This window comes from Oreochromis niloticus, linkage group LG3 (genome assembly GCF_001858045.2).
Source record: "Oreochromis niloticus isolate F11D_XX linkage group LG3, O_niloticus_UMD_NMBU, whole genome shotgun sequence".
Taxonomy (NCBI): Eukaryota; Metazoa; Chordata; class Actinopteri; order Cichliformes; family Cichlidae; genus Oreochromis; species Oreochromis niloticus.
Window position 1 is genome coordinate 70,105,512 of NC_031967.2, and position 11,840 is coordinate 70,117,351.

Here is an 11,840-nt window from a genome sequence, read left to right on the forward strand (position 1 = left end):
TTCAACCAGAAACTTGCCTTAACATATCCATTGATGTTAACCTATAATTTCCTCCGACTGCTGGAGTGGAAAATTGATCCAGGTCTGCTTGCCCCTGAAAATAACAAAACTAAGACATTTTCATTATTATCACGAGTGCTTAAACGACCCACTTCTCTCTCTTTCCTGTCACAAATACCAATTATGTCATGTTTATGTCATGAATATGACTATAAGCGTTTTCCTCGTTGCATTTCATGTTAATTGAGTGTAAGCTGCTTTCTTCGTTGCATGCCATGTGATCATCTTAATTAAGTGTAAGCTGCATCTTCATTGCATCCTATATTGTGCTCTTCATTGCATTTTTATGTATTCATATTTAATTTATGCATCTTTTCACTGAGCTTTAGATTCAAACTATCTCACTTCTGATTCGTTTCAAAAATAATCTCACATCTAACAATTTGTGTATGTGTGTTTTCTATTCGGGTTTACCTCTTTTAAACGTGATATGGTGGACATCACTAAACAATCATGAGTTCCGGCTTCAATTTTCAATCCAATTCTACCCTGTATTCTCTCAGTCAAACTCGTGCGGCTTCACCTGACACTGGTCCTTTTCCTTCACAGTGTCCTGTGTGGCCTTCAAATCTCCAGCAAACACAGTTTGTTCCTTCTCTTTTTCTTCTCCATTCTTCTTTTCAGTCTTCTCTTCCAAGATTACTCCAAGCATGGCAAATATGACACTCAATGTCCAGTGCTCTTCCACAATTCTTTATCCCACTGTTCAACTGCCCAGCCTGTAATTCACAGCACATTTTTGCTTTTCTTACGTGCTTCTGCTGGTCGTCAGTCGTCATCAGTGTTAATGGATCAGGGGCACTGTCGTTTGCCTGCTGTATTCGAGTCCACGATGTTCTGTCGGTCTTCATCAGGAGATTGACTGTCCTTTGAACTTCTTCTCAGTTTCGGGACAAAATGACAGGTGAAGCTGTAAAATTTCAGCCAAAGATTGGCTTATTTTCCCAATGTTAATCTATCCTTTTTTGCCGGTTACTCAAAGTTCCATGTTGGGCGAAGTCCACCTGTATTGGCACACTAAAGCATACAATTAATATCATTTTCATTTCTTTTCTTAAAAGCTTCATTTGCTTCATGTACCTAAAGTATAACTCGTCTCTCTCTCTTCCCTGGGTGCACACTTGTCACAGTGAGTTTCCCTTTTATGGGCATGCATTTCCTGTCCCAGACACACACACACGGTTTCCTGTCACCGACACATCACAGGCACACATTTCCTGTTTCTGCAGACTCTGTCTTTCTTTGTATTTATAGTCTAAAAACCCTCTTTAATTCTACTAAATCTTGATCTAAAAACAATCCACCCTTATTTCATACACACTTTTAAATGTTCTAACCTCTTTCAGACACCATGAATCGTCTCACACACACTGCCTTTTCTCTCAAACTTCCACCTTTTCACTCACTCAGACAAATCACGCAGAGTCACTCAAATCAAATACTGACAGCATTCACACGGTTAAAACCACTCAAAATACGCTTTCATACAAGTAGTTTAGCCATGCTTTTCATAATCAGAAAGAGCAAGTAAGGAAAAAAAAAACTGAAACCTCTAATCATTCTCACAGCTGCTCACACCACACACACATAACTAAAAAAATAAAACACACCAGCATTTATGGCTCAAAATATATACATCTATCAAAATTCAGTCAATTACTATACATCCACACTAATATATTCAAACTGTATTTATACAATTCTAATAAGTAAAACCAGCATCTCAGTCACAGGGATTTAAAAACATCTACAAACAATAGTTATCAAACTAGATAACCCGAAACCGAAAGCAACAATCATCTCATGCGCTCCACAGCAGCTGCCTCATTTGCATAAACACACACCGTCTAAAAATAAAAATCAACAGCCAGTGCACTGCTGACACAGAGACTCCTTTCACGCAAAGATTTCTTATTTTATATTACAGAGACGTCTTATAATTACAACTGCACAGATTTTAGGCCTCTTAGCTCCTACCAAATTTCGATAAATTTAACATAACGGTCCAACCGATAAAGTCCCAGACTTTTTTGCGACCAATTCACCAGACCAGACTCGAACTGTTCCGTCCAGATTTCTAGCCCTAACTTAATTTACAGGTAGCCAAAAAAGCGCAGATAGGGGACTCGAACCCCTAGCAATTTTGAAGGTTCCCAAGTTCTTCCCGGCTGTCGACCGTACTATCCCTATTCGCCGATAGGTCAAGGGTCAGCGTCCTGCCCAGGCGCAAGCGTTACCAAGGAGAAAAGTGCGCTTCTTAACAGACGCCGCTGTCGTTCTAGACAAATTTAGAATAATTTGAAACAATTTCACCCCTAGCAATTTTGGAGGTTCCCAAGTTCTCCCCGGCTGTCGACCGTACTATCCCTACTCTTCAGGGTAGGTGAAGGATAAATATCTTTATCCAGCAGGGAGCGTTGCCTCCGAGAAACAGTTCTTAGGGGTCCCAAACTCCTCGTCCTAACCTTAATTAGAATAATTTGAAACAACAATCTACCCCCAAAACAGGATTAGGATTGAGGCAGGTCTACCCTTGTGGACATAGGGGACTTGAACCCACAAAATGACCATCACAAGATAGACCCAATGACCAACGGGACTTGAACCCACAAAAATGACCAATTTCCCTACTTTCTACGTGAGACTCGAACTCACTTTAACTCTTTTCCTTTTCTTTGGGACTTGAACCCAGTACTTTTACTTATAACTTATCATTACTTCAACCAGCATGCTCATGAGATTACCATCAAAATCAAAACAGACATTCACCAGTAATTTTCAGTGAGTAGACTTTAATTTTGTAATGTCCAATCTGGCACACTTTGGAAAATTCAACAGGTATGTGCCTTACCTTTGGATAAGCCGGCTTGTCTCTCACTTCTGACCACTGACTCGTATCTGCCCGTCTAATCACCACGGACCCCGGATCTCTCCGTCTACACCTCCAAAATTCCCCTCTCACCGGACGATGCCCCCAAATGTTAAGGGTTCAGAAATTGAGGAGGAAGACCAAAAATAATGACCATTGATCCTGCCGGGTGCTATTAGACGACATTTTAATGAATACACATGTGGAGTCCAACACTGTGCAGATTCAGTGTTGAACTGTCTTACAATAATCAGAACAAAGACTTTATAGGGGTGAAATAGTACAGCCCCCCTTCTGTTGCCAGGCAGATACAGTACAGCATACGTCAATCCAAAACCACAAACGTTCAGTTAACTTTGACATAGTTTAAAAAGAACATCGTCTTCGCGTCGAAGCCAGGTGTCTTCCTGTTGTCCCCGGACGCTCGCTTATCTGTCTGGAACATCAGGCACACGTTCTGCACAAACTGTCACTCATGCAGGCACAATTTTGCAGTCACAAGCAAAACATGATTAAACTCTTACCTACTCAAATGAGTCTATCTAATATGTGTGTATGTATGTGGGTGTATGTGTGTGTCAGCTTCGGCTGCCCTTTGTTTCACCTCTCAGCTCCCCAGCTAGACCTTGTAACCTTTCCACTAGACAGAAGGCCAGCACGTACACAACTGAAACTATGTGTGTGTATGTGTGTCTCGTCCTTAAATGCTCTCTCATCTCGCCCTTTGCACTTCTGACCTTTCACCAGAACAGAGGCTCATCCTTACATGTAATAACCTAACTGGAACTATATATGTAATATGTTGAGTAAATGTTTTAATCAAGAACCTCTACTGAAAGCTTAATCAAAAGATATAAAAGTATAAAAAATGATAGCATCATCGAAACTGCTCCTCAGACTAGCTTTCACTCAGACTCTGGTTTTGGTTTCACTTCCTGCAAAGCATGTAACTTCAAAAACATGTAACTTCCTGTCTTATTTTGGCACAGAGTTACTCTACGTGGGGCCTTTTCTTTCACCATGCTGTCTGCATACAAACATTTAAGATTATAAATTCAACGACGGTACCTTGTTACGGTACCTCCTGACTCTTGGTGGCGCTGTCACTTGGTGTTCGCTCGCTTTGTGGTAGAGTATCACTTCCTGTTCCTGCTCAAACACAGTGGTGTTTCTGAGTAGCTTTTCTGCTTAGCAATTTAATTTAAATCTTTTGATACATCCCTTCTTCATAGTATAATCTTAACGTGCTTCATCTGAATCACCCTTTCTGTGTACTCACTACCTAATTTGTAGCCAAAGTATTCACTCACTGTCTCTTTACTGTTTCGCTAGCTTAGCTTAGCTCGTAGCCGACTCGTTAGCACCATGGCTACTTCACCTGTCCCTCCTGCACTTTCCTGCTCATTGTGTCAGATGTTTAGTTACTCCTCGGCCTCCTTTAGCAGTAATGATACCTGTAACAAATGTAGCATATTTGCAGCTCTGGAGGCCAGGATTACTGAATTGGAGACTCGGCTTCGCACCCTTCATTCACCCGTAGCTAGCCAGGCCCCTGTAGCTGGTGCAGCCGAAGATAGCGTAGGCCCCGCTAGCTGTTCCCCGGCAGACCCCAAGCAGCTGGGGAAAGAGGGCGGCTGGGTGACGGTGAGGAGGAAGCATAGTCTTAAACTGAAGCCCCAGGTACACCACCAACCTGTTCATGTGTCTAACCGTTTTTCCCCACTCGGCGACACACCCGCCGGGGGTCAGACTCTGGTAATTGGTGATTCTGTTCTCAGACATGTGAAGCTAGAGACACCGGCAACCATAGTCAATTGTCTTCCAGGGGCCAGAGCAGGCGACATTGAAGGAAATTTAAAACTGCTGGCTAAGGGTAAACGTAAATACAGTAAGATCATAATTCACGTCGGCAGTAATGACACCCGGTTACGCCAATCGGAGGTCACTAAAATCAATATTGAATCGGTGTGTAACTTTGCCAAAACAATGTCGGACTCTGTAGTTTTCTCTGGTCCCCTCCCCAATCAGACCAGGAGTGACATGTTTAGCCGCATGTTCTCCTTAAATTGCTGGCTGTCTGAGTGGTGTCCCAGAAACGATGTGGGCTTCATAGATAATTGGCAAACCTTCTGGAGGAAACCTGGTCTTGTTAGGAGAGACGGCATCCATCCCACTTTGGATGGAGCAGCTCTCATTTCTAGAAATATGGATCAATTTATTAAACCCCCCAAAATATGACTATCCAGAGTTGGGACCAGGAAGCAGAGTTCCAGTCTTACACGCCTCTCTGCAGCTTCTCTCCTCCTGCTACCCCCCCAAAAACCCATCTCCATTGAGACTGTGTCAGCTCCCAAAAAGACAAAAAACAAACTAAAAACCAGCAATAAACAACTTAAACATAAAAAATCACAAAGAAAGAACAATACAGTATCCACATCTGAACCAAAGAGTAAAACAGTGAAATGTGGATTATTAAATATTAGGTCTCTCTCCTCCAAGTCTCTGTTAGTACATGACTTAATAATTGATCAACAAATCGATTTACTCTGCCTTACAGAAACCTGGTTGCAGCAGGATGAGTATGTTAGTTTAAATGAATCAACACCCCCGAGTCATTCTAACTACCAGAAATCCCGAAGCACAGGCCGAGGGGGCGGTGTGGCAGCAATTTTTCACACCAGTCTATTAATTAACGAAAGACCAAGACAGACTTTTAATTCATTTGAAAGCCTGATGCTTAGCCTCGTCCACCCCAGCTGTAAAACTCAGAAACCAGTCTTACTTGTTATCATCTATCGTCCACCTGGGCCTTACACAGAGTTTCTCTCTGATTTCTCAGACTTTTTATCTGATTTAGTGCTCAGCTCAGATAAAATAATTATTGTGGGTGATTTTAACATCCATGTAGATGCTAAAAATGACAGCCTCAACATCGCATTTAATCTGTTATTAGACTCAATTGGCTTCTCTCAAAATGTAAAAGAACCCACCCACCACTTTAATCACACTCTAGATCTTGTTTTAACATATGGCATAGAAACTGGACATTTAACAGTGTTTCCTGAAAACCCTCTGCTGTCTGATCATTTCCTGATAACATTTACATTTACAATAATTGATTACACAGCAGTGGAGAGTAGACTTTATCAAAGTAGATGTCTTTCTGAAAGTGCTGTAACTAAGTTTAAGAATATAATCCACCCACTGTTATCATCTTCAATGCCCTGTACCAACATAGAGCAGAGCAGCTATCTGAACGCTACTCCAACAGAGGTCGATTATCTTGTTAATAATTTTACCTCCTCTCTACGTACGACTCTGGATACTGTAGCTCCTGTGAAAACTAAAGCCTCAAATCCGAAGTACCTGACTCCGTGGTATAATTCTCAAACACGTAGCCTAAAGCAGATAACTCGTAAGCTGGAGAGGAAATGGCGTGTCACAAATTTAGAGGATCATCATTTAGCCTGGAGAAATAGTTTGCTGCTTTATAAGAAAGCCCTCCGCAAAGCCAGAACATCTTACTATTCGTCACTGATTGAAGAAAATAAGAACAACCCCAGGTTTCTCTTCAGCACTGTAGCCAGGCTGACAAAAAGTCAGAGCTCTACTGAGCCAACAATCCCTTTAACGTTAACTAGTAATGACTTCATGAACTTCTTCACAAATAAAATTTTTATCATTAGAGAAAAAATTACCAATAATCATCCCACAGATGTAATATTATCTACAGCTACTTTTAGTACCATTGATGTTAAGTTAGACTCTTTTTCTCCAATTGATCTTTCTGAGTTAACTTCAATAATTAATTCCTCCAAACCATCAACGTGTCTTTTAGACCCCATTCCTACAAAACTGCTCAAAGAAGTCCTGCCATTAATTAATTCTTCGATCTTAAATATGATCAACCTATCTCTAATAATCGGCTATGTACCACAGGCCTTCAAGGTGGCTGTAGTTAAACCTTTACTTAAAAAGCCATCTCTAGACCCAGCTGTCTTAGCTAATTATAGGCCAATCTCCAACCTTCCTTTCATATCAAAAATCCTTGAAAGAGTAGTTGTCAAACAGCTAACAGATCATCTGCAGAGGAATGGCTTATTTGAAGAGTTTCAGTCAGGTTTCAGAGCTCATCACAGCACAGAAACAGCTTTAGTGAAGGTTACAAATGATCTTCTTATGGCCTCTGACAGTGGACTCATCTCTGTGCTTGTCCTGCTAGACCTCAGTGCTGCGTTTGATACTGTTGACCATAATATCCTATTAGAGCGATTAGAACATGCTGTAGGTATTACAGGTACTGCACTGCAGTGGTTTGTATCATATCTATCTAATAGACTCCAATTTGTTCAAGTAAATGGAGAGTCCTCTTCACACACTAAGGTTAAATATGGTGTTCCACAGGGTTCAGTGCTAGGACCAATTCTATTTACATTATACATGCTTCCCTTAGGCAGCATCATTAGAAGACATAGCATAAATTTTCACTGCTATGCAGATGACACGCAGCTCTATCTATCCATGAAGCCAGGTAACACACACCAATTAGTGAAACTGCAGGAATGTCTTAAAGACATAAAGACCTGGATGGCCGCTAACTTTCTGCTTCTTAATTCAGATAAAACTGAGGTTATTGTACTCGGCCCTGAAAATCTTAGAACTATGGTATCTAAGCAGATTCTTACTCTGGATGGCATTACCTCGGCCTCCAGTAACACTGTGAGGAACCTTGGAGTCATTTTTGACCAGGACATGTCCTTCAATGCACATATTAAACAAATATGTAAGACTGCTTTCTTCCATTTGCGCAACATCTCTAAAATTAGAAATATCCTGTCTCAGAGTGATGCTGAAAAACTAGTTCATGCATTTATTACTTCCAGGCTGGACTACTGTAATTCTTTATTATCAGGATGTCCTAAAAACTCACTGAAAAGCCTTCAGCTGATCCAAAATGCTGCAGCAAGGGTACTGACAGGGACTAGAAAGAGAGAGCATATTTCTCCTGTTTTGGCTTCCCTTCATTGGCTTCCTGTTAAATCCAGAATTGAATTCAAAATCCTGCTCCTCACATACAAAGTCTTAAATAATCAGGCCCCATCTTATCTTAATGACCTTGTAGTACCATATCACCCCATTAGAGCACTTCGCTCTCGCTCTGCAGGCTTACTTGTTGTTCCTAGAGTATTTAAAAGTAGAATGGGAGGCAGAGCCTTCAGTTTTCAGGCCCCTCTTCTGTGGAACCAGCTTCCAGTTTGGATTCGGGAGACAGACACTATCTCTACTTTCAAGATTAGGCTTAAAACTTTCCTTTTTGCTAAAGCATATAGTTAGGGCTGGACCAGGTGACCCTGAATCCTCCCTTAGTTATGCTGCAATAGACGTAGGCTGCCGGGGATTCCCATGATGCATTGAGTTTTTCCCTTCCACTCACCTTTCTCACTCACTATGTGTTAATAGACCTCTCTGCATCGAATCATATCTGTTATTAATCTCTGTCTCTCTTCCACAGCATGTCTTTATCCTGTTTTCCTTCTTCACCCCAACCGGTCGCAGCAGATGGCCGCCCCTCCCTGAGCCTGGTTCTGCCGGAGGTTTCTTCCTGTTAAAAGGGAGTTTTTCCTTCCCACTGTCGCCAAAGTGCTTGCTCATAGGGGGTCATATGATTGTTGGGCTTTTCTCTGTATTTATTATTGTGCTATCTACTGTACAATATAAAGCGCCTTGAGGCGACTTTTGTTGTGATTTGGCGCTATATAAATAAAATTGAATTGAATTGAATTGAACTCAACAGTTTAAAGTGGTTCTTACTGGACCTGTAATAAAAGCTTAATTGGGTGCCAATATGTTTAAACATCTAAATGCAATATCAATATTAATAATTAATGGAATAGTAATAATGATCATAAAAATAGCAGCAAATAATAGCAGCATAATATTTTACTATTCCTGACATTAGGTTGCTTAATATTTCTGCTAAGTACTCTTTAAAATACCAGAATAGGGAAGATGGAGCAGGTTTATGTTTATTAGATTGATCAGTGTTGCTGAACTATGAAATATTTTGGGTGCAGTGTATTTTTTACATACAGGTATAACAGAATAACATTAGTGTTATTGTTTATTTAAACTTGAGTATGAACTTATACAAAATGCAGCAAGATATTAAAAAAACAGTTTTATTGATTAAAAAACACTACAGGTCCTTCTCAAAAAATTAGCATATTGTGATAAAGTTCATTATTTCCTGTAATGTACTGATAAACATTAGACTTTTATATATTTTAGATTCATTACACACAACTGAAGTAGTTCAAGCCTTTCATTGTTTTAATATTGATGATTTTGGCATACATAACTCATGAAAACCCAAAATTCCTATCTCAAAAAATTAGCATATCATGAAAAGGTTATCTAAACGAGCTATTAACCTAACCATCTGAATCAACGAATTAACTCTAAACACCTGCAAAAGATTCCTGAGGCTTTTAAAAACTCCCAGCCTGGTTCATTACTCAAAACCGCAATCATGGGTAAGACTGCCGACCTGACGGCCATCATTGACACCCTCAAGCAAGAGGGTAAGACACAGAAAGAAATTCCTGAATGAATAGGCTGTTCCCAGAGTGCTGTATCAAGGCACCTCAGTGGGAAGTCTGTGGGAAGGAAAAAGTGTGGCAGAAAACGCTGCACAACGAGAAGAGGTGACCGGACCCTGAGGAAGATTGTGGAGAAGAACCGATTCCAGACCCTGGGGGACCTGCGGAAGCAGTGGACTGAGTCTGGAGTAGAAACATCCAGAGCCACCATGTACAGGCGTGTGCAGGAAATGGGCTACAGGTGCCGCATTCCCCAGGTCAAGCCACTTTTGAACCAGAAACAGCGGCAGAAGCGCCTGACCTGGGCTACAGAGAAGCAGCACTGGACTGTTGCTCAGTGGTCCAAAGTACTTTTTTCAGATGAAAGCAACTTTTGCATGTCATTCGAAAATCAAGGTGCCAGAGTCTGGAGGAAGACTGGGGAGAGGGAAATGCCAAAATGCCTGCAGTCCAGTGTCAAGAACCCACAGTCAGTGATGGTCTGGGGTGCCATGTCAGCTGCTGGTGTTGGTCCACTGTGTTTTATCAAGGGCAGGGTCAATGCAGCTAGCTATCAGGAGATTTTGGAGCACTTCATGCTTCCATCTGCTGAAAAGCTTTATGGAGATGAAGATTTCATTTTTCAGCACGACCTGGCACCTGCTCACAGTGCCAAAACCACTGGTAAATGGTTTACTGACCATGGTATTACTGTGCTCAATTGGCCTGCCAACTCTCCTGACCTGAACCCCATAGAGAATCTGTGGGATATTCTAAAGAGCAAGTTGAGAGACGCAAGACCCAACACTCTGGATGAGCTTAAGGCCGCTATCGAAGCATCCTGGGCCTCCATAACACCTCAGCAGTGCCACAGGCTGATTGCCTCCATGCCACGCCGCATTGAAGCAGTCATTTCTGCAAAAAGGATTCCCGACCAAGTATTGAGTGCATAACTGAACATAATTATTTGAAGGTTGACTTTTTTTGTATTAAAAACACTTTTCTTTTATTGGTCGGATGAAATATGCTAATTTTTTGAGATAGGAATTTTGGGTTTTCATGAGTTATGTATGCCAAAATCATCAATATTAAAACAATAAAAGGCTTAAACTACTTCAGTTGTGTGTAATGAATCTAAAATATATGACAGTCTAATGTTTATCAGTACATTACGGTAAATAATGAACTTTATCACAATATGCTAATTTTTTGAGAAGGACCTGTATATCCGATTCATATCAGTATCGGCAGATATCCAAATTTATGATATCGGTATCGGTATCGGACATAAAAAAGTGGTATCGTGCCATCTCTAGTTTAGTACTCATGTTCTTTCATCAGTGCTAATAAACGGCTCACTTTTTGTTAAACTATAGTTTGTTTCTCTCGTGTCTGCATTTGGGTCCACTTCATCATCACATCTGCACCTCCAGCTGTGACACTCAGACTGCAAACGTGCAAGGAAAAATACGACGAAATAATTTCATTTCACAGGGGCAATAAAATTCCTTGCTCATAAATTCAACAGCCATATCCACAACGATTTCTGCTTTGCATGCGATGATGCAGTTCCACACTCTCGCGAGTAGCTCTTGGAGGGAAGTCCTGCTCGTGCCAATCAACTTATTTTTTATTGTTTTGTGGCATAGCCCAAACAAAAATACGATGTGATTGTGATTGGTCACTTTGATGGCGTGTGTGTGTGTTTGTGACTCAGTGACCTGGTCAAACTTGTTCAGCTGTGAGTGCTTGTTGTTGGACTGACTGTGATGCCACATGAAAACAGAGCTAACATAGCTGGTTAGATGTTAACAAGGTGGTTATCTCAGCCTGTCTAATAGCAATAAAACCACATAGTTTAGAAATCTTAAAATAGAACATTATTATTATTATTATTATTATCTACACTAACTTAGACTTTAGTGACTTTACAAACTATATATTTTGCCCGCACTAGACATACAGAGATTAAATATAACATACAGTCAGTTTTTAAAGAGATAAAAACAAAATAAACAGACAAAAACTGCAGCTTCCTTGAATGTAAATGTTTATGATTCTGCTCCTGAGGTGATGACAGAGACAGAGATATGACTTAAAGACATAAAAAGCATAAGAGAAAGGAGTTGGATCAAACTGGGACGTAGGGGAACCATTAAATAGTCATTTCCTTTCTTTGTGCTGACAGTGAGTGACCACCAGAGAAGAAGCCATCTGTGGTCATCATGCAGTCAGAAACCACTCTGGATATTAGTCACTGGAAATAAAGAACAGTGCTGGATTCATGAATTTGTTCTGTAGTCAAGGCTGTGGGCCAAGAGATACTGAGAAAG

General features: G+C 40.8%; 1 protein-coding gene across 1 annotated transcript; it reads left to right on the forward strand.

Annotated features, from left to right (window-relative positions):
- Window positions 1-4,294: 4,294 nt before the first annotated feature.
- LOC112846062 (uncharacterized) lies at window positions 4,295-5,149 on the forward strand (the record flags this gene model as incomplete). Its single annotated transcript, XM_025905316.1, has 1 exon — window positions 4,295-5,149. A coding segment is annotated over exon 1 (855 nt), but the record flags the coding sequence as incomplete, so codon positions are not given.
- Between the last annotated feature and the right edge of the window lie 6,691 nt (window positions 5,150-11,840).